Genomic DNA, 24,491 nt, shown 5'->3' with positions numbered 1-24,491 from the left:
GTATTCTACAGGCAAATATTTAATGGTGTGGTCTGAACTGTGTAGCCATGCACCTAAGTCCTGAAGCAGCGTATCACAAAGGAAACATCAGTACAGACGAGAAGTAGGTAGGGGAAGCTTCTTTTCGTAGAAACTGTTGTCTTTCCCTAGCTTATTGGCCATAACTAGGTACAGTATCGTCCATTTGGTTTTGATTGAGCTGAGAAGATACTTTTTTTGAAAAGAAAACAACAAAAAAAAACCCACATTTTTTGTCCCCATCATAGTTTTCATCCCATGTAAAGCAGAGGGTGGGAATTGGGGTTAGCATTAATAAGGCTTAATTGGCTCTCTGAGGAAAAGCACAGCAGAGTGAGGGGTAACAAGTTCCCTGGGAAGGTTTTATAAGCCAGCGAGCTCCTCTTCCATTTATTCAACACCTTATCTGAATGGAGCCCAGATGATTAGATATTTTCCTATAGGTAGAGACATCATTGTTGGCCAATCCCATGCCAGTGCCTCCATGATTGTTATTCTCTGCTGTCTTTCCAGATGGCTGCCCAGGGCTCTGCTTTGGAAATGGACGATGTACCCTGGATCAAAATGGTTGGCACTGTGTGTGTCAGGTGGGTTGGAGTGGCACAGGCTGCAATGTTGTCATGGAAATGCTTTGTGGAGATAACTTGGACAATGATGGAGGTGAGTTCTTCATGAAATGTAAATATTAGAAGCGATGTGATAACCAATCTGGCTAAGAGTGAAAATTGGGAATCCTTCATATAAATAATATTGATTATAGACGGTCATGCTATTTTTTTTTTAAATCTCGGTGTATTGAATACTTACTATGATCAAGCAACATTGCAAACTCTGCTTGCATTATATCTCATTTAATTCTCACAGCAATGCCATGAGGTATAGGCATTACTTTCCCTACTTATAGATGGGAAAACTAATACTTAGAGTGGAAGAGTATGTGACTTTTCCAAGGTCACACAGCTAGAAAGTCACAGAACCCAGATTCCAGTTCAGGTCTCTATGACTTTAGAGTCTGTTTTCTTAACTACAGTAGCCATGCTGCCTCCCATCTCTGTGGCATCTATTATAGCAAATGAAATCTTTGTACCCCTGTTCGTACTGTCAGATGCTAGTGTAGCTTGCATTGTACACACTGTGAAATAATTTTCTTTGTTCTTAGTCGTTGAGAACAACCTCTTATGTCTCTGCCTCTTAGTAATGCTTTGTATCTTTCAAAGGACACAGCATCCAAGACAATGCACAGTAGAATAATTATATTTAATTCAAGAGCTGCACATGATATTTTCAAAAGCCATATTGGCTCCAAGGTCTCCGGGTAACACTCCTTTTTCAGTCAAGCAAACAAAAGTATCCAATACATTGTTCAATCAGGCCTCAAAACAGCCTAAATCACCTCTGAATGAAGCTAAAACAACAAATCCTCACTTTCCTCTTTCTGTCTACTCAAGGAAACATGAAGTTAATAAAAAGCTTTATTTCTAAAAAAAAAAAAAAAAAAAGGCTTTATTTCTAGTTTCTACCTATTAGCTTAAAATGAAGTAGATCATTAAATTTGACTCCTCAGGTTTCTATATTTGCTTAGACAATTATAAACCTTGTCATCTGAACCCAAACATGAGGCTTAAGTCAATAAGCTAGCAATCATAGTTTAAGTACACACTGGGTGTAAGAGCTTCCCCCTTGACTAGTTCTGGCTAGCAATTTACCTTAAAAAATTATAAGACCTTATGAATTTTAAGTGGAAGCAACTTTGTGTTTAAGAGAACAGAGCTTTGAAGTTAGACTTTCTGGCTGCTATGTACTTACTGGCTGTATGATTTGGGAAAAGTTTCTTGAGATCTCTGAGCTTTAATCTCCTTATCTCCAAAATGGGGCTGATAATAATATTAACCCTCAAATAGGGTTATTATAAGTATTAAATGGACAATTCACGTGGACTCCTTAAAAGGTGATAGCCTATGCCACTCTTCCCTTCACACGCACACACATGTACACATACGTTACACTTAGGGTAACAGCCATTTTCTGAAGAGACTGCTTGCTACCTATCTAAATTGAAAATTTTATTTGGGAAGCCAGAGTGAGATTTTCAATTAAATGGTGTACCGATCAACTATTTACTGGACATTTATGGTCCTCCAAGATTCATCTTCACCTTCCTTTACTTCGTTTTCGTCATATGCCCCTTCACCTGGTGTGCCTTTTCCTTGACACCTGTCATTCTCTATCATTTAAATCCCAGCTCAAGCCATGTCTCCCATGGAACCTCTGACATCCACCATCCCAGTCTTTCATGGGGTTTATCAGATGCACCATACCATCAAGCACTTAACTATATTGTCTGTATGGTTTTCTTGTTACATGTTAAGCATGACCCAGAATCTATAGTTATATGCCCAATATAATCACTAATAATATTAGCTTACTTGTATTTAGGATTTCCTATGTACAAGGCACAGTGCTGAGTCCTTTATGTGAACTGTTTCATTTAATCCCCATGAGGCAGGAACTACTCTTAATATACTGCTTTACAAATTAGGAAACCGAGGCACAGAGAAGTTAAATAAGTTGCTCAAGATCATATAACAAGGAAATGACAGAGCCAGGTATAAACTATGGTGGGCATTCCAAAAGGATTTGAGGTCGTAATAGAGATTTCTCAGTTGATATATTGATTGAAAGGTTTATGCTCAGAAAATACTTTAACAACCTATATGATTATAATTTCTAACTCTGGGTTGAGCCAAAATAAGTTTCCTGCCTTAATAAAGTACAGTTTGATAAAAATAATTGAATATTTAATTGTCAAGCATTTTTAGGGCCTCAAGGTCACCTTGAGGCAGCCAAAAATGTTTAATGAATGAATCGATTAAACATTAATGAATTAATGGACTATCAATTCTTAGTATCTGTGGTATATATAGACACAAAAAGTATAGAAGATTTTGCTAAATATCTATTGACCTCTGAACATTCCTTTAAAACTGTGTATCTAATGTGGGAATCAAAAATCAACAACCCTGATATGAGTTCAGTGTATTTTTATGATTGTTTCTTTAGGGAGTAGCCGTTCCAATTACCATTTTTTCTCCTTTAGTAGGATTAAGATGATATTGATGATAAATATAGATTTGGTTCTACCTTGAGATGGAAAGATGGATTAAATAACCTCTAAAAACCCCATGACTGAGATTTTGGACAATAATTTCATTCTTATGCTGCTAAAATATTATCCATAAGAATACATTAAATGCCCTTCATTTGGTGATTTCAGCTTTCCAGCTATCCAGAATTACTGGATTCATTTAGTTGAATATGACTAATGATTAATATCTGCATACTTATTTGTGCATGTGTGTATGTGTGTGTGCGCTTCAATTAAATCAGAAAGTGCCAGTTGAACCTTTTGGGGAAAAAATGGTCCTCATTTTTAAAATGTAATTCTTAAGAAATCTTCCCACTCAAAAAAAAATCACTTTCGAGCAATTGCTTCAAGTAGCTGCTACCTGATTGCCCCATATTATCGCTGATACTTAAAGAATAGCAGGATTTTTTTGCATTCTAATCAGCTTTGAATACTCATTAGTATTGCTGCTGTTTCCTGCAGCTTTGACTTTAGTCACACTCTGATTCAATGCATTGTGACTCTTAGTAACTAATTGGGCTGCATTGAATATGTGGGTGACACAGCTGGTCTAGGAGCTACCTAAGAGCTCCTTGAACAGTAAGAACAGAACAGAGAACAAATCACCTTTGGATTTCTTCTTAACATGCAAAACAAGGAAAGCTGTCTTATGCATTGTATATATAAGAACTAACTACCATAGAAATTACAGACCAATCAAATGTCTCTACCTCTTTTATCCTTTTAGTCAAAAAGCACCTACCACGTGCACAACCCTGTGCTTGAAGGAGACTTAATATTGATGTGAATGGTGACCACATTTTCCTGTGTTAATCATGTGTCCTGATTTGGAGTTTAAAAATTGTGATCACCATGCATTATGTGCACATATAAATTGACATGAGAAAAAAAGTTTAGACGTTGCACTAACTGAATCAGAATAGCCTAAACAAAGAGAACAAGCTAGAACTATCAGACATTAAAGAATATTTTAAAGCTATGATCATTAAAACAAAGTGGTACTGGAGCATCTGGGTGGCTCAGTTAGTTAAGCGTCTGACTCTGGCTCAGGTCATGATCTCATGGCTCATGAGTTCGAGCCCCTCGTCGTCGGGCTCTGTGCTGACAGCTCAGAGCCTGGAGCCCGTTTCGGGTTCTGTGTCTCCCTCTCTCTCTGCCCCTCCCCTGCTTGTGCTCTCTCAAAAATAAATAATAAAATATTTAAAAAACCAAAGGGGTACAGATGGAAGAGTAGACAGATCAGTACAACCAAATGAAAGCCCTGCAACACACCCCAGGACAAATAAACATTTAGTAGATTATATAACTGGCATCAAAAATCAGTAGGGAAAAGAAGCATTGTGAAGGAATGCTCAGACAACTCCTGAGGAAAAAAAAACCTTAGATTTTCAATTTATAGCATATTCCAAAAGCCGAAGAGAAATCAAAACACTCCAGCTGATTAATGAGTTAAAGGTAAAAAAAAAAAAAACCCAAACACAATTAGAAGAAAATATAGGTGACCAATCTCAAGACAGGAAAGGACTTCTCAAACATAAAAGCAAGGAAAGAAACCACCACAATAGAAAAAAATGATAAATAGGACCTCATGAAAATGTCAAACTCTGTTATGTTGTTTGGCTAAGTTTATACACCATCCAACGTCTAACCATTTGGCAATCTCAAAATCTGCACTGTCTGATATGGTAGCTACTAGTCAATGTGACTATTTCAGTTTAACTTAAATAACATTAAAAATTCCATTTCTCAGCTGCACTGGGCACATCTCCAGGGCTCAGGCGTCACATGATACTAGTGACTATTAGAACAGATCTAGAGCATTCCCATCATCTTAAAAAACTGTTATTGGATAATGCTGATCTAAATGTTTGACTCCAATGTTTATCTTTCAGGCAGACATTTCATACTGAGTACCCAGTTTTCCATTCATTCATTACTACTTCGTGCCAAGTATTGTGGTTGGCATTAGGGAGAAAATGACAAGACAAGTTTCTGCCCTCATAGAGCTTATGGCCTAGGGAGGGAGACAGATATTAAATAAGAAATGACACAAATAACTACATATTGGCAACTGTAAGCAGTGCTATAAAATTTTTAGAGCGCTAGAGACGTGTAGGGAGCTAACCAAGTCTGCATGGTAAGGGAGGCCCCACATGAGTCTGGAGCAGAACGCTCCAGGCCAAGGAAACAGCATGTACAAATGCCCTGCAATGGAAATGTACTAGGCTCTTCTAGGAAGTGAAAGGCAAGTCACTGTGGCTGGAATATGAGCCAAGGAGAGACTGGTAGGAGATGAGAATATGAAGCTAGGCATTAGCCAGATCATAGAGAGCAGTGTGAATTTCATACAACCTTCAGTTATCAAGCAGAGATTTCATTTTATTCACTCTAGTTGTAAAGGAAGGAAGGTGGTTTTTGATACCGTGGAAAGACTGTCAAGGAGGTTAAAAAGATGAGGAATAAGAGTGTTTAATCAGAACAGCTCTTTTCCCCCTGATCTTTTAAATATTTGTCACATGTTTTCCAAGCTTCTCTTATACAAACTCTCCCACCGGTCTATATTCATATTCATTGGCAAAATCAATAAGTTAATTGCCTAAAAGAGAATGATCTTCCAGGAATCATTCTTCATAACAAGTCACCATTCATTAAGAACAATAGCTATTTGCAAGCCTGTTCTATGATATAGTGTTTCTAGATCTAGAAATCAGCACCATGGGTGAATTATGAACACATAAGCTCATGGATCAATAAGCCTCATGTTTTGAATGTCACCAGCATGCTGCAGTGTTTAATAAATAGGAAAATGAAATAGAAGGAGCAATGAATTGGTAACATTTGCTCTGTTTAAGGGCCAGACACCTTCTCCACGTTTACTGTTAAGATTTGGCTTGGGACAGAAGACCTAGGTCAGAAAGCATATTCCTAATTATTCTCTTCTGACCATGCCCCCCTCGTTTCTAAACAACCCATTCATTAAAGGATCCTCACTTACTTAAGAGTGCTTAAACTGCCCAGTGGTTCCAGATACAAACTCTTCCAGATACAAAATTGGAAAATCTAAACTCTGTAACTCACCTGAACACTCTGTGACCACCTCTGTTACATTATCTGGCAACTAAGGCTGGTAGTACTTGACATCTGCCTACTTTGCAGTTGTGACAATGAATGAGATGATGTTCGAAATCCATTAATTTGAAGTGGGTAATAAAAGTGTGGTATCAATGAAGAATCTATTTATAAATTGTGTTTTTTGATGCATTAGTTGAATGTTTATTAATCTTTAGGTAGATTTACAAATGTCATAGAAATAGGACTTTCAGGACACGCATGTATTCATTCAACACACACTCACTGAATGCTTACTTTGAACGGCATTCACTGTTCGAGTGAAGAAATAGTGAATAAAAAAGACTAAATCGTTGCTTCCGGGGAGCTTAGATTCTAGTCGTGAGAGGCAGACAATAAACCAAAATTTTAAAAGAAATAGTATGCTAGAAGATGTAAGTGTGACGGAGACATTTTTTAAAAAGCAGATTAAAGGATAGGATGTGGAACAGGGGTGGAATTTTAAATAAGTTGGAAAATGAAAGCCTCCCTGAAAAGGTGGCATTCGGACTTAAAGGAAGTGAGGGGTGAGCCATGTTGGTACTGGAGTAAAGAACATTCCAGGCAAAGGAATAATGGGGAAGGTCACATGTTTTCCAAACTTCTTGGAAGGTTATGGGATAATAGGAGGTAAGGTCAGAGAGGTAAGAGAGAGACTGTGAAGAGCCAGACTGGGGGGGAAGTTAAGTCATTGTCAGGACATGGGCTTCTACTCTGAGTGATGTGAGAAGCCCCAGTGATGGCAGGTGGGGACCAGAGGACACGAACATTAGTGGCATATAAACAATTTACTTTCATGACCCAGGAAAAGTCAATTGTATGAGGTGATTGCAATAACAGTGATTGGATCAGGTCAAATCCTGAGTGCACTTGAGCCTCTCCCATTTTCTTCTTACTAACACAGCAAAAGCCTGGAGGTGAAAGTCAGCCTGAATAAGTGAAAGATCAAATGAATTATAGTCTATTTCCAAAGGAAATACAGTCCTATTACCTTCCACGCATATAACAGCAACAGCTAAGCTAATGGCAGTGCCTGGTAGGGGGGCCTGCTTGAGTAAAAATTTATGAATGATTTATAATTAGTCCATTTTTATGGGTTTCTAAAATGCCTGAGAAGATTTTATTTAACTGAGTCATGGGAATGATCAGCCCTTCAATTTCTTTTTGACTATTCATTTGCTTGGCAGACCCTCTGTTCTATAGATGCTGAAAAGGTTAAGCTTCAATCCAGCCCCTGTCCAAATGATAACAAATTGTGAATTTGTGATATTCAATGAATAAAGATTTACTGTAGCATTAGTGTCTATTTAGAGCCACACAGGATTCTACCCATCTGACAACCTAACCATGCAGAGTGCACAAAATGAACATATTCCAGCGAACTGAATATGCGACACAGAAGTTAATTGCCCTCTGGCCAGTGATAAGGCACCTTCAGTAGAAGTGGGTCTGAACGTTTTTAGCTGCCACTGCACACCATTGGCATCTACCCCCGGGACTCTATCCTTAGACTCTTTGCAGTCTGTGCAGGGTAGAACTTGGTTAATGGCAAGAGCTAACATTGATCGAGAGTGCTAGCTGCGTACCAAACACTGTGCTAAATTCTTTATGATTATTATAGCAGGTGATCCTTACAACAGCCCTGTGGGTTAGGTGTTTTTATAATCCCCATCTTGTAGGTAAGGAAGTTAAGAATCCAAGAGATGAACTGATTTGTCTAAGATCATTTAGATTGTAAGCAGCGAAGTAAGATTAGAATCACAGTCCGGTTCTTTGACCTTAACCACTTCGTGTGTTCTAAATACCTACATTAGTCAGGTGCTTAGAAGCCTTACAGCCTGGGCCAGTGCTAGTAATACTGCTTAGATGTTGCTGCTGAACATGTGATGTGTAGCTAGAACACTGCGTGTTGATAGGACTCTCCTATTTCCTCCAACTGTGCAATCACATTTACCCTCTCCTCCTTAAATGTAAATGAAGATGAGATGTCTACCTAACGGGGTTGTTGTAGGGATCAGTTGAAATAATCTATGTGGAAGAACCTAGTGCCATACCTAGTATATTAACTAATTATACATGCTTCCAAATCCTTTTGGGTACCCTGTCATGACCTAGCTGTCCATTTTTATCAATGTGATAATATGGATGTTGTCCGTAAAAGGATATTTACAAATTCATTTTAAGGATTAGAAAAGGATAGGTTTTCCGTATATCATTCACATCCCCCTGTCCAATCCTTCTTTCATCCACGGGCATACATCTGGTAAGTAAAAGCTTTATAGTAAATTACTAGATCATATACAAAAGAAACCAGTGTCCTTGGTCTTTATCAGCCCCAGTTGGGCCTCCTGGCATAGTCCCTAACTGGCTGGCAAAGCTAAGATCAATGAATGCCATGTTTAGTCCTTCAAGATAATTTAACCTCCTTCTTTTTTACTGGGTTTTATTTTTTAGTCCTTTAAAATGAAGAGGCCCTAAAAGTAAAATCAGTTAATATTTGATATGTTCATATCTGATACCCTGAGCCTGGCTGTCAGGAGGGTGCCACAGCTTCCAATTCAGAACAATAATAGAACCGGTAATAGTCCAAGAAAAAAAAGAAAGAAAGAAAGAAAGAAAGAAAGGGCAAGAAAGAAACCCACACATGCAGTGTGACTGTCATTTGCACTTCTTTGTAACAGTCTAGACATACTGTATGGAGTGTTATCCAAATGTGATAATTGGTAACTAGATCTTTGTGCACGTATTGGGCTTACCTATAAATTATAATTTGGAGCTTGCATACCATTATTGGTCTGCTTGCCTGCAGCCTTCCTAGGTTCAACAGAAGTCTCACTGTTCTCTAAGAAAACAGAGGTCTTACAGGGTCAGCCCTATATAATAGCAACTATTAAATATGAAGCATTAGCTTGGAATTTATAGCACATAACTAGATGAGAATGTGAGTCCCAGTTTTGAATTGGATCTGTGTTTAGTTTTTAGAATTGATTTTTGAATATAATTTGGACATTTCTATTTATTTAAAATCTATTTGTTTTCAAAAATCAGTTTGGATCGTGGGACTGACAGGTTGAAACCTGTGAGTGCCCGATCTGATTATTACTAGTACGTTCGTCACCGACTGAAAGATAAAGGTGACTGCCCATTTGAAAAGCAGTTTTCCATTGTTCCGTGTATTATGCACCAATTCCAGACATCAGAGAACTCCTTTAATCGGCCTGATGTTTTTGCCAGCTTTTCAGTGCATCCAGATGTTTAATTAGCAGAGTAAAGAGATAATGTGCTAATAGGAGACTGACAACAACGTATTGGAGAGGGAGGTGGCGGTGGCCTCTGAAATCTATAGAAAATCTGCTAATATGATGAATGAGGGGAGAAAGGAGAGCAGAAAGGGACTTCTTACTGCAACAAATCCACGCTTAAAAGTTAGTCATCAGTGAAAAAGAAAGATGTCTACAGAGAAGTAGAAACCAGGGCAAAAAATGCACTGAACAACCAGGGAAGGCAAGAAAGCAGCAAACCGCATTTTAAATCAAAGTAGTGTCTGTGGTACAGGGAATTTTAAACGACCTCATGTGGGGGAAAATATTCCCTGGGTGCCCCAGGGCTACTGTTCCAAATGTCTACTCTCTTGGTGTTCCTGGCTTTCATTGCCCCCAGCTGTGGTCCACCCCTGTCCGCCTCCACAGGGGCACCCACGTCAGGAAGGGAACAAGCCAAAGAGCTGCGTGAAACCAGCGCTGGCAACTTTCATCATCAGCCTTAAGGAGCCGGTGATCCATCTGAACCTCCCTGTTCCACTGCCAGCCAGGAAGATTAGCATCTTTATATTTACCCTTGTTAAACATCTAAATTAGAGCTACTTGTCTGCTTTAAGGACCTTGGAAGGACTTTAATTTTTTTGCTTGTTGGGGGTGGAATGAAGTGTCCATATGCTCAGTTAATCACTCCAGCCCCTTCTCTTTGCACGTAGTCTCTTGTAATACTTACTGCACTTTTAACTCGTGTAAGAGTCAGCTGTTTATACACCTGTTTCTCCTACTAAACTCTGAGCTCCTGAAAACAGGAAAAGAGTCTTTTTCTCTATTTACTTCCCCAATCATCTAACACAGTGTTTTTGCACCTATTAGATTCTCAGATGGTCTCCCCTCCTCCTGTAACCCTCTGCCCCTCATCAATTCCTCTACCAAAGAATGCAATCTTTATGTGATTTTTTTATTAGTACAACCAGAGATTCGAGAGTCTTGAGTAAATAGTGAAGGCCTACAAAATGAAAGAGAGCAACTCATCACATTCATATACCTGAGATTTATTAGTACTTGCATCAAATAACCGCGGTTAGGAACAAGTAAGGACTAGTTGATTCTACAAATTCAAAAAAAAAATGGTTCTGAAACAGTAGTGTGCCTCAGATTCACTCACAGTAAATATGCATAATCCTGGGCTTGAAGAAATTCTGATTTAATAGGTGGGGCTCAAAAATGTGTATATTTAATAAGCTCCCCAAGATAATTGGCTACACATTTGAAAATCACTGCCCTGCCCCAGACACAAATTATCACTATGAGAATGCCCACTTCTATTTTGAGAATTACCACTAGACAAGAATATTAGGAGATGTTTTAAAAAACACAAACAAATTCAAGTTGGCAAGCATTTGTTAATTGTGTGCTCATGAATGCACATGGTGTGAGAAATTCAAAAGAACTCTAAGAATAGTTGCTATCCTGGAGGAATGGCCTTGCTGAGGAAGAAGGAAACTTCTAAAGAGAGTGATACCTAATGGAAGACTCTATCCAAATGTACACAGTACAGTACAGCCCATAAATGCTGGAGAATTCAGGGAAGAAAGATTTATGAGCAAAATAGTTTGTGCCATCTAAACTCAGAGTAATTTTTCATGAGAAACATGCAAATTTAATAGATCCTAAACTCAAAACATGGACAGTTACCTTTGTCTGTATTCTAGATTTTTCTCCATCTGTGCATATTTTAAACAGTGTTGTTTCTCTTGAAGCTAAATTTCAAAAAGCATATTTTTTTTTCAGATGGTTTGACTGACTGTGTGGACCCTGATTGTTGTCAACAAAGCAACTGTTATGTAAGTCCCCTCTGTCAGGGCTCACCAGATCCTCTTGACCTCATTCAGCAAAGCCAACCCCTCTTCTCTCAGCACACTTCGAGACTCTTCTATGATCGAATCAAATTCCTCATGGGCAAGGACAGTACTCATGTCATTCCTCCAGAGATCTCATTTGACAGCAGGTATGTATGTATTTATTTTGTTTCTTAATAAACAGTGGTCATGGTTTTCCTTAACTATGAAAGGAAGAGGTCTTCTAAAAGTCACGCTACTTTCCATTCCACACAGTATGTATCAATTCCTTTTGTAGGCATCTCTGGAATACCCAAGACCTTACTGTTTGGTTAAGAGTGAGAAGCCATTTCTTGAGATTCTTTATCGTAAAAGATACACATATAAATGTGTGTGTGTGTGTGTGTGTGTGTGTGTGTGTGTGTGTGTATACAGTTGACCCTTGAACAACACAGGTTTGAATTTCACGGATCCACTTATATGTGGGTTTTTTCACAGTACAACACTGCAAATGTATTTTCCTTATGATTTTCTTGATACCATTTTTTCTCTAGCTTACTTTATTGTAAGAATACAGTATACAATACATATAACATACAAAATATGCATTAATCAGTTGTTTATGTTCTTAGTAAGGCTTCTGGTCAACAGTGAGTTATTAGTGGTTAAGTTTTTGAGGTATCAAAAGTTATATGTGGATCTTCCAACTTCATGGGGGAACCCTAACCCCTGTGTTGTTCAAGGGTCAACGGTACACACACACACACACGCACACACACACACGTACAGTATGTATTATTTGTAGCAAAGCACAGATGAGGCTTTTAATGACAAAAACAGGATGGAAGTATAATTTGCAGATTTATTGTTTAGCTTCTGGATTTATCCCTTGAAAACTCCTGAATTTCAAAAGCCAAATGTTGTTTTATTCCTTGATGTAAAACATTTCTATATGAAAGACTTGGCTGAATTTGACGTCTTAATGTGAAATACAAGACTTGTGAAAATCTGTCTTCTAAGAAAGCTCAAATGCATGAATTGTCACTAAGACATGAGACCAAAGCCCAACCCAGTAGGTAAAGAATTTTTTCAAGATTAACTTACTTGTTTGAAGTATAATCACATGAATTTGCTCATTGCTATATTCTCTGCTTCATCTTCAGCAATGATATATTTTACTAATTAGCACTAGACATAAATGAGTCACTGAAGTCAACATTTCTGGTCTCTTAAAAATGTCCTCCTGTGTTCATTTCACTACCTTCTAAATTGTTACAAATGGGAATTTGAAACATGCAAAATATTTGTCCAGTAGCCCCTGTCTACACCGTGCCCACTTAGTTGCATCGTGGTGGGTGCTATCAGTCCCCAGAAGAAAACTCAGTCAAGAGTTTATGTTAATACAAATGATAATCTAAGAAAATTACCACTCAATCTTGAGCTACACAAAGTAGTAAACGAAAAAAGCCCAGATGTGCATGGAAATTTAAAACATTCAGCAGCATCCTTTCCACAGATTGTATGTAAGAACTGATACTGAAACTTAAAGCGTCCTCATTGTTTTTATTATTGTTCGGGAGTGACCTTTTAGGTGTCTGACAGAACCCCAAACCTGTTCTGCCAGGGGATCGAGTTTGTCTTCTCCCAAGAGACTTAGTCCTCCCCATTCTGAAGTGTTTCTGCCAGCTCAGTAACAACTCCGGGGAAACTTTGTGATGGGCTGCAGTCAAAGTCATGATTTAGGTAGTGGAGGCTTATTTGTTGTCCACCAGGGAAACAAAAGGAACAAAACACAGCCATTCCCCCCACTCTCCCTGCAGCTTTCTCTGTGCTTAGGGAAAAGTGAGTCCAAAACAAAACAAAACAAAAAAAGTAAAAGAAATAGCAACCTCCATGTCACGGAGGTATGTTAAATGACTCACTGAACTCAAGTCAAGAGAGACAGTCAGGACCTGAGAGAGGCAGGAGATGAGTGGTCATGACCCAGAGCAGGACACTGGCGCGATAAGCTTTGCAAAGTGAAGAGAGACTTCCACCCTTGTGGTTTGGCTTCAGGCTCCAGCCACTTGCCAGCGCTGGCAGAGTGAACAGACCTATTCCTTGCGGTAGCTAATGCCCCCTCCTTCTCCTGGTTTGACCGAGTTGTCTTCATCCTTTTGTCAAATGCTGCAAGTTATCATTTGGTGCTGCAAGTCACATTTGAATTCAGAACGACAGGTCCCCTTCATCCAGTGGTCTCAGCTATTACAGACCTATCGAATCTGTCAGAAAAGGCGCAGGTCTTTTCCAAGGGATAGAGTTGAGGGCAAGCAGTCTAGCTCTATTGCCTCTAAGAGATAAGCCCATGCGATATCACTCTGGGTAACGTAAATCCGACTCTGATCACATATATGAATAATAATGGTTACATCGAAACAGTACCTTTTTCATTTGCAAAGCCCTCGAGCAGGCATTATTTCATTTTACCCTCACAGTAGCCCCGTGAACTATACATCTTTGTGCTAGTGCATTTTATGCATGAGGAAACAGGTTCAGAGAGATTAAATAACTGGCCCCGCGTCACACAGCCACCGAGTTTGTATCGTAGCAGCTCTTACAACCTTTCTGTTATGCCACAGCTGCCCCATTTCAACCTGTCCTTAACTAAACCTGGTGGCTTGGATCTAATTTATACTGGATGAGTTATGTCGGGGTCACCACAAGAAAAAAAAACAAGTGAAGTTAAAAATCCAGTTCTATTTAATACATTTCCATGACGTTATTTGCAAACTTCCTGTTGGTAGAAGAACACGGTTGAATGACGGCTAAGATGGGTCTTTCCTATATGCAAATCGTTATTTGGCAATTATTATGTGTCAGGCTTCATACTAAGCTTTTACATGTGCTATCTCATTTAATCCTTACCCAAACTCCATGTGGTGGACACTGTTATTATGCCTACTTTCCATGTGAGGAAACAAGAACTGAGGTGTTAAGTAAGTCATTTGTCCAAGTTCACAATCAGTGAGTGTCAGAGCCAGGATTTGAACCCAAGTAGACTGGTGCCGAGAGCTTGACCTCGAAACCACTATGCCAAGCCACTTTGGCTCTTTGGAAGGCTGGGATGGCTAACCCTGAGAAGACTTACAGTCCTTATATATCCCTGACTGTGGAGTTGCATGCTTCAGACAGATCTAGAATGTTTATGTGCCATAATCAGGCAAACCACTCTGCTTGTTTGCTTCTGCCACATAATTGAGAGATAGCTGTATAAGCCGACGAAGAAAGCCTTGTCAAGGGGCTCATTGGCCTCCTGGCAAAATGTGACCCCACAGCTGACTCACCACTGAATGTTGCCACCATCAGAAGCCTTCGGAGCTCAAGACAGTGGCGCGCAGGTGACTAATTGTTGCAAGGACACGTAAAGGTTAAACATCTGTTCATCCTTGTGCATCCAAGTGAGACTAGCTTTTGTTGTTTCAAGTTTGCTCCACTGGCACGTGAGAGCACACGAAATGTGTACCTCCCGTGCCCCGTGATGGCATCATGTCACTGTGAACATGTAACCTGCCCACAGTCGCATCTCTAGCAAGCCCAATTCGGTTACCGTTTTTTCCCTCAATACCTTTTACCCTGTAGCCTGAGTTTCATCTTTTCGATCTACTCCAACGTGACTACAAAGTAAACCACCTATTATACGTGCTCTGTATGACTTATTACTTTTTAATAATGTAAATAGGTGAACAGAAGCATTATTGATCTTCAGTGTCTAAGCATTTAATCACTATTAATAATGTAAAAGGTTTTTATAAATATGTAAAAACAAGAGTACATTAAACTAAACGACAGCAGTAATTTGCAAAGCCAGACATTTCACTAGCCATCACTAATGGAGAAGTGCATTTAAAAAACAAAATCCAGGGGCGCCTGGGTGGCGCAGTCGGTTAAGCGTCCGACTTCAGCCAGGTCACGATCTCGCGGTCCGTGAGTTCGAGCCCCGCGTCAGGCTCTGGGCTGATGGCTCGGAGCCTGGAGCCTGTTTCTGATTCTGTGTCTCCCTCTCTCTCTGCCCCTCCCCCGTTCATGCTCTGTCTCTCTCTGTCCCAAAAATAAATAAAAAAAAACAAAATCCTACCAGGGTTAGTGCAACCACCAACAGCAAGGTCTGGCCAAACTCATTCGTCCGTTTTGTAGCCATGAGAGGCTGACCCCACATCAATCCATGTCAGGCATCTATACCAGAGGTTGCTTAGCATCAGCCCGCAGATGTGTTTTGTTTGGCCCAGCATTTAGAAATTAGAAGATCTGATATAAAAATTGGAAGGTTTTCGTTCCTTAGAAAATTTGCGAAGTGCGGCATCTCTGCACCCATGGCCGTGACATAGGTGACTGCCTCTCTGGATAGGATGTGACATGTCTCTCCAGTCACCATTCCCTGCTCCCCTTACACCCGGCTCACTTCCATCCCATTCAATGGCACGCCTGGCCCGGCTGGAGTTAGAGTTGGTAACCTCTGGACTACACAGCTTTTATAGCCTTCCTTGGAACGACCTCAAGTGTTTGGTTTTGTCTTTCTTCTCTGTTTCCCTGAGGATCTTTAAAAATCTCATCTTACCATTTTACTTAATTCGGGGCCTTTTACTATGTTGGTTTAAAAAGAAAAAAAGGTGACTGAACATGAACCAGAAATCACATGAATGGAATGATATTTCCACCCTTAGTTCACCAGGGCACCTGTGTATACCCTGTGAATAGTTCGTATACACTCTGCCTCACACCTTAGGCCAGTCACTCCCTTGAGGCAGGGGATTTTAACCGATGGCATCATGTATCACCAGTCACGACTCAGATAGTCCAGGTCCCACTTGTAGTAGGAGCAAAATGGTTACTTTCTATGAGAAGGACATTGAGAGGCATTTGGCTATTGTGTTTATCACTTAGAAGGGTTTTAAGAACAATTTAAAGATTTAAAAACTTGCAGCAATACTGTTGGGTGAAGTTATGGCAGCCTCTTCTGCCCACTCCTGGTAAATGCCCACCCTTAGTTGAAAAGTTCTAGAGTTGGGACCAAACTTAGTACAGCATTACGTACATAACAGCACTGTTAGCAGGGTGCAGAGCGAAGAGGTTAAGCAAAATGATAGGTTTCTTCTAGTTTCTATGAAGTTGCTATATTTCAGTTTCTTGCTCCATACTGGGATTTATACAGTAATAGCTCTGGATTGTTCCAATTGCTAAATCATAAGTTCTTTGAGGACGAGGACCAAGTCTGATTTGTTCTCTCCTTGTTTTGATTATCTATTGCTGTGTAGAAAACTACTCCAAAACATAATGGATTCAAATATATTTTATTATTATATATCATGATTCTGTGGGTCAGAAATTCACACAGGGTATGGCCAGGATGTCTTGTCTTTTCTTGGTGATATTTGGGCTCTCAGCTTGGATAACTCAAATAGCTGGGGCCTGGAACAGCTGGATAACAGCCAGGAATCTCTCCTTCTACATACAGCCTTTCTACTTGGGCTTCCCATTGGCATGGCCGCCAGCCTTGAGTTTGTCAGAGCTCGTATATGGTGGCTCACGGCTCCAAGAGGGAGCATTCCAAGAGACAAGAAATGGAAGATGCCAGTCTCTTAAAGCCTGTGTCCAGAAATTTTAACAGTGTCACTTATGTTACATGCTGTTAGTTACAGAAGTCACAGAGCTTGCCCAGATTCAAAGTGGGGGAGACATAGATCCCCCCTCATGATGAGAGAAGTATCAAAGAATTCGTGGCCATCTTTAATCTATCATACCACTGTATCCCAGAGTCTAACACAGTACTTAGCAAAAAGCCGGGAAAGAAGGAGTGACTCCATTGTAGTAATATTGAAGTGTTCTTCTCGTATTTGCCAATGAAAAACTCATTTTTGTTGCCTAGAACACACAGATGATATTAGGACCTCAAATAAGTCAATTCCCAAATGTAGAACCAGCCTAAAGGTAAGATTACTGTTCTCCAAATAGCACAGGAACAAATTCATAAAAGATGAAGTGATTATCTAACAGCAGCAAAGTAATTACTCTTTTTTTTTTTTTTACCTTATGAGACATTCCACCACTGTCAGAGCCTGCCCATAATTGACATCATTTATAACTTTGTACAAGCGTCAATAATTCTCTCTTCCTTCAATGGGCTAGATAATCAAAATTTAGAATCAAGAAAAAATCAGAAAATAAGGAGCAATATCAAGAAGGCAATATGAAGGCTGCCGTGAACTGGCTCCCTTTGGTACACGTCATCATTCTGTCTCATGAGAAAAACAAAGACAAGTGCCCCCGAGCAAATGGAAGTACTATAATGCCTAGAGCATGGCATTCTTGGCAAACTCTTGACATACGCAAGCCTTCCCCCTCCCTTACTACACCCCGCTCGGTAATAAAACCTTGATTCATGCTCCTGATTATTCATGATACCTGGTAACAGCCATAATTACTTAACATAACTTGTTTAATAAAACATGCTTCTCTGCACTTAGTTGAGGTGGAAATTTATACCATTGGAAATCCTGTGAATGGCAAAATGAATGATTGAATCAAGAGTGAGGTTAAGGTGGAGAAGGTTGCAGGGAGATGGGTCACTGCTGCAGAACCTGCTGATCTTGAATAGGGACTAGGGCTTAAAAACAAGCATACCTGAGCACCTGGGTGGCACTCTCTCTCTCTCAAAATAAATAAATATTAAAAAAAGAGTAACCATACTTTATAGATACTAATTACTGCTTTTTAAAATTTGTGTTTTACTGAAGTATTAGCATGTCCAGAGTAACCAAGGACTTTATTTTTGTAAATTTTTTAATGTTTACTTGTTTTTGAGAGAGAGAGACAGAATGTGAGGAGGGGAGGGGTGGAGACAGAGGGAGACACAGAATCCAAAGCAGGCTCTAGGCTCTGAGCTGTCAGCACAGAGCCTGACGTGGGGCTTGAACTCACGGACCGGACCACAAGATCATGACCTGAGCCAAAGTCGGACACTTAACTGACTGAGCCACCCAGGCACCCCTAAAGTAACCAAGGACTTTAAATTCTTCCAGAAGAGGTATCAAATTCTTCTGCCATCCCCAATAGAATATCCTGATGTCAGCTCTTTTTTTTTAAAGAAGCTATGTCTTCACTCATTTATTCAACAGATATTTCTTGAGTGCCCACTGTGTGCCAGGAACTACATGAATGGGAGGAAACAAAAGAAACCACGTCCCTTTATTCAGAGCTCCCCTTACGTTCTAGTGGTAAAGGCAGTCAAAACATCAAGTAAATGCATACATAATTAAATTAATTACAAATTGCAGTAAGTTCTGTGGATTCTGAAACATCAGGTTTTTAAGGGAGCTTGGAGTTTATCAACACAGGGGTCTCAAATTCAACTGCTTGAACCTAAGTGATGTAAGACAAGAGGTATTCTAACAAAGACAAAGTCATTAAATGATGACAGAAGTGAGACTGACCGGGACGTTTTCAGCAGTAGCTCCGAGATGGGACTAATTAACTCAGGTGAGCATGAAAAGCTGCTAAAATTGATGCAAACGGGAGACTATTGATAACTTGTAAGAAAAACACAAAGCTTATTTGGACCGTGAGCAGCTTAACTATTTGCAAGAAGCTTCGTTCTTTGAAGTGTGGGGCTGGAAGTAATTTTTTCCTACAATTTAAAATGTTTGTATTAAACAGATGAATTCCATGGGAAAAATCAATCAGCAAAACATTCTCATTTACCACAATGAAAAAATTCCCATTAACAACACTCTGGCATCATTTATAACGATGGATCCTATAGTTTCTTTAAAGATAATCCACCTGGAGGAAGATTAATCATTTCACTCTTAAGATCGATGAACATTACAATGTTTATTTGGTCCATTTATTCATTTGGTGATGGGCACTGTCCTAGGCTCTGGGCCACAGCAGACAAAGTACCTTCCCCATACGGTCTAGTGAGGAAGAATGATGATGAAAAAGGTAGGGGGCACCTAGGTGGCTCAGTCGGCTAAGCGTCCGACCTCGGCTCAGGTCATGATCTCACGGCTCATGGGTTCGAGCCCCTTCGGGCTCTATGCTGGCAGCTCAGAGCCTGGAGCCTGCTTCAGATTCTGTGTCTCCCTCTGTCTCTGCCCCTCCCCTGCTTGTGCTCTGTCTCTCACTCTCTCTCTCAAAAAATAAATAAACGTTAAAATAAAAAGGAAAAGGTAAATGTCAGGTAGGTAAAGTACTTTCAAATGAAATAAAGGTTAGGGACAGAGAGTGACCATTTTAATAATACTTTTTTAAATGTTTTTAAATTTTTTATTAGAGAGCATGCACGTGAGAGGGGCAAAGGGAGAGAGAGAAAGAATCCCAAGCAGGCTCCCCGCTCAGCACAGAACCCAATGTGGGGCTTGATCCCACAACCCTGGGATCATGACCTGAGCCAAAATCAAGAGTCAGGTGCCCAACTGACTGAACCACCAGGTACCTCCAGAGAGTGACCATTTTAGACAGAGTGGTCCAGGAAAGCCACTCTGGGGAAGTGACACTAGAGCAGAGACCTCATAGCATTCATCTATATCTTAGATGATCTTGGACCCTTATGCAATAGACTGTCACACAAGCCAGGGCCTGGCGGCGACTTTTAGGGACCCACTAAATCAGGATTCTGTGGCATTATATGAAAAGAAAAGGTGTAAAACAAACCTTTCTCAACAATTACTATATACTGTGTACTAGGTTTTACTATACAGGGATGGGGTGCCTATTCTCTAGGAGTAGTGCATTGAGAAAATTTGAATAGCTCAGACAAACTGAATAACCTCTAGCAAGAAATCAGCAATAGCCCAGACTATTTTAGTGCTGAAAAGAAAAAAAAATAGCAGATCCATCAATTAGTGTTGAACTCAAAAGAGATTAAACATATAGAAAGCACTCGCTGATTTGGAATTAGGAAAAAGAAGAGGTAAGAATAGCTTGTATTTTCAAATATCTAAAATCCAATGGTATTCAAGCATTCGTGGAAGCAACACTCACACTTTCATCTACACACAGGTAACCCCCCCGAAGGTCTGTAACATGATCATTTGTAATTTTGCTGAGATACAAATTTGAATCCATATGTTTTCTCTTTAACTTTTTCACCAATCTGCTAGTTAAGGTTCTCCAAGTCTATTTGCTAATAGCAGGTTTTTGTGTAGTTAGAATCTAGGAACATGAAAAACATGATACCGAGTATACAACTAAGGGTTGATAAACACACAATACAACAATTACTGAGTAAATTGAATAAGCTAAGAATTGGGAGACGCTCTTCCTAGAGCATCAGCATCTGCAAATCTATCTCGTGTTCACCTTGCTTTCTGAAGCGAAGAACTGCATATGACCTGCCCACATTTGGAAAAGGAATTCCAAGTGTGGTTTGGCCCGGCCATGGTCCCTCGCAGTTCTGTTTGTCTTACCATGTTGCTTTTCCTGAGCAACCTCCTTCGCTTATCGCTTCTGCAGTTTTCATCCTAAGTGGGAAGTTAAAATCATTGCTACTTGCTAATAAACCACTTTGATCTCGTTTATATGAAAGGTGTTACGTATGTGAAGACGGGATCTCCTGATTTTTCAGACAACTATTTTGTCTAATGCTAAAGTTTAGGAAACACATTATAAAAATTACAAAGTGCTGAAGGTTCCAAGATATATAGTGCTGACTAGCTCCTGAAATCAGCAGTCAACACCTAAAGGTACCAAAAAGAAAGAACGTGTGACTTTCACTTCCTTGCAAACGCTCTTGGGCAAAGAAGAACAAAAAGAAATCAGAGCACAAATCTTCAAAAGGCTGTTCAATTGATTGTGGTATTTTGGCACTCAGATGTTCTGAGATGCTTAATAATTGTGATTAGTAATACCAGTAGCTATCTATCTACAGCTTATCTCAGTAGGAGTAGGGATTTTCTGACATTTTATCCATCTTACTGCCCCATTAAGAAATTCAAAAGGCTCAACTCCTTATTACTTACTTCTTAGCCATACTATTTGCTTGCAGTGGCCGTAGCCGGTTCTGTCATCTAAATGTGTGTCTAGAGAGGGCAGAGTAAATGCAGGCTTGGGGAGAGGGAATGAGTGACATGTGGCCGCTCATCTGCACTCCACACACAGCACGTAGAAAGTACGCAGCGGTTCGTGAATGTCTCCAGGAGCCCAGGCCCTATGGAAAGCGATAGCACCATCTTTCTAGGTGAGCTCTTTATGTTCATTTATAGCCACATTTTTTCCATCTTAAGAAAGATCTGCAGTATAGCTCAGGCCCCTTAGAATCCAGGTCCAAAGGCCTCCACCACTCTGCCACTTTCGAGCCGTGTTAAGTTGAGCAAGTTGTGGTTTTTTTTAACCTCTCTGGCTGTTTCCTCATTTTTTAAAACAGGCTAGTAATTGTGTACCAACCCAAGGTTATATTGATACTAAATGAAATAAGATAAAGAAAGTGCTCAGAGTAATAAGTCCTTCATAAGTGTTTTATTTATGTAAGTTTGTGTATGTTACATATATTTAACAAGTACCAGGGGACACAATAGAGTTCCATTAGAAAGGTACAGTTCATAAGACAATCATTTTACTGGGTTGTTTTATTGTTAATGACATGTTTATGAGGTGGCTGAAGACAGGGCAGGGAAAAGTCACAGCGGTGATGACCAGCAAGGCCAAGCTAGAACTGGTGTGGGTGGAGCTAGGCCTCACGTTTTCCTCGTTTTCCTCAGTGGAAGGAAGAGTAACCCGTGGCCAGGCTATAGCCAATCAGACAGCCTTCCCGTATATTTAAGGCCTATCCGTTATTTGAAGGGCAGATTCGCAGAGAAGTGACAGGAAAGGTTAATGAGGTTAATAAAACCCCATAGGGCTGATTACAAAGAACCATTGGAGTGATGTGTAACACAGGCAAAATCCAAACGAAACCAAACCAACTAAAAACCAACTTGACGCTATTCGGGAGTCGCAAGGGCTTACAGGACAAATATTTCAGGATTCAAATTCTGGACAAAAATAATCATGTGTCTAAATGAAGCAAACTGGCACTTACGCAGTCCTGAAAATGTGACTGTGTCGTCAGTTTTCTTATTGCTTCAAAACACTTGATCTTTTTCCCATTACTTTGGGGATCTCAGGCATCCAAAGCAAGCCTGCTTTTGACAAGCAATTACCAGGGCAGATGGGAAAATAGCCACCGTCCTCAGGGTGAGTGCCCCCATTTTGTTTTACTTGAAACATCGCTAGCCATGAGGAAAATAATTCTGCTTAAAAAGCTATCTGCATTTTCAATGGCACCACCTTTCCCAGAATGTCCTAGAATGTTGATGGGTAATGCTTCCAGCTGCTTTTAACGTTACCCATTTAGTAGGTATTATTTATTTGGGCCAGTGACCAACTGAGTAGGATTAAATCTGCCCGCTCTATTTCAGTAAAAACTAATGAGATTTTATTGGGTTTGCATATGAACATTCACTGCATTCACATTTTCAGAACATGAAAACAGGTTTGTGCTATGCCATTAAGTATTTTCATGGTGCTGTACCCGCTTAGATAACATGTATCGAAAACCCAGCCTGTGCTGTGTGGAAACCCCCCAAATATCTGAATATTAGAACCCTCAAATGTATTTAAATTATGAGATACCACATCGTAATTGTATGGCAATATATAAAGGAATGATGGGGTTAGTGTTCATAAATTAAGCATGCGAGGGGGACTGTTCATTCATTCTTCCCAGTCACAGGGGCACCATTTAATTCCCTGAAGTAGTCAATTATCAAACAAAACTCTCATGAGGAGAAAGTCCTCATGCACAATCCGGAATGCTGGCTTCTAATAAATGAACTGTAAGGCATCTGTCGCACAGGAACCTCAAAGCAGTCTCTGAAACCTTTGAAGCAGTGCCATGAGGGTAGGTTCTAAGTATCTTACATCTTCATGTAAAAATATTTGCCTTGAAAGTCTACGAAGCTCTCTTGAGCATGTGCTGTGTACACCAGGCACTGGGAAGGACACAGAGAGGAAAATCACAGTCCTTGCCCTGGAGTAGACTATCTAATAGAAAAGACACACAGATGTGTAACTCTTATCCAAGACAGGCTCTGACTAGTGCAATAACACGAATCCAAACACTGTCTAAAGAGAATAACAAGGATGGGGGAAATTGACACTTACTTAACACAGACAAATCAGGTTAAAACATGTTTTCATTTTATGATCTCTGGATTTGAAGGAACCCTACGGTTCATCTCATAGTCCAACCTCCACTTTGTCATGACACCTTCAACACAACTCCCCAAACTATAATTTGGCAGGGGTGCCTGGGTGGCGCAGTCAGTGAAGCGTCCGACTTCGGCTCAGGTCATGGTCTCTCGGTTCGTGACTTCAAGCCCCGTGTGCTGGCAGCTCAGAGCCTGGAGCCTGCTTCCGATTCTGTGTCTCCCTCTCTCTCTGCCCCTCCCCTGCTCTCTCACTCGCTCTCTCTCTCAAAAATAAATAAACATTAATAAATTTTGTTAAAAAATATACGATTTGGCAAACCGTTTATATAGATGAGTTAAAAATTCATGCCTCACAGATTTATTTCATCACGGTATGATCGTGAACCAGTTAGTGACTTGCCTGCCTTTATATGGCTTATGTCCTGTGCCTCCCTCTTCAGGAGTACATACACTTTAATCGGCTGACCGTGTTCTGGTCTTGCTTTCACTAAAACAGTTGTTCTCAAACTTTGGTCTTTAGCAGCATCAGCGTCACTTGGGAACTTGCTACAAATGCACATTCTCGGGCTGCATTCCAGACCTATGACTCAGTAACTGGGTCTGGAGCCCAGGGGACTGTTTTACCAAGCCCTCCGCGAGATTCTGCTGTGTGATCAAGTTTGAGAACCCCTCAGGGCACCTGGGTGGATCAGTCAGTTGAGCGTTCAACATCGCTCAGGTCATGATCTCACGGTTGACGAGTTCGAGCGTCGGGCTCTGTGCTGACAGCTCAGAGCCTGGAGCCTGCTCTGGATTCTGTGTCTACCTCTCTTTCTGCTCCTCCCCTACTCACGCTCTGTCTCTCCCTGTCTCAAAAAATAAAATAAAATAAAATAAAATAAAATAAAATAAAATAAAATAA

At 40.1% G+C, this 24,491-nt stretch overlaps 1 protein-coding gene across 1 annotated transcript in view; it reads left to right on the top strand.

Annotated features, from left to right (window-relative positions):
* The window catches only part of TENM1 (teneurin transmembrane protein 1), a 777,891-nt gene that overhangs the window by 603,086 nt on the left and 150,314 nt on the right, over positions 1-24,491 (top strand). Inside the window, exons 16-17 of the mRNA XM_049644834.1 lie at positions 532-678; positions 11,320-11,536. Coding sequence (XP_049500791.1) covers positions 532-678; positions 11,320-11,536 — 364 coding nt within the window. The remainder of the gene's footprint in view (positions 1-531; positions 679-11,319; positions 11,537-24,491) is intronic.

The sequence above is a fragment of the Panthera uncia genome, chromosome X (genome assembly GCF_023721935.1).
Source record: "Panthera uncia isolate 11264 chromosome X, Puncia_PCG_1.0, whole genome shotgun sequence".
Classification (NCBI taxonomy): Eukaryota; Metazoa; Chordata; class Mammalia; order Carnivora; family Felidae; genus Panthera; species Panthera uncia.
This window is presented reverse-complemented; position numbering and strand designations above follow the sequence as displayed.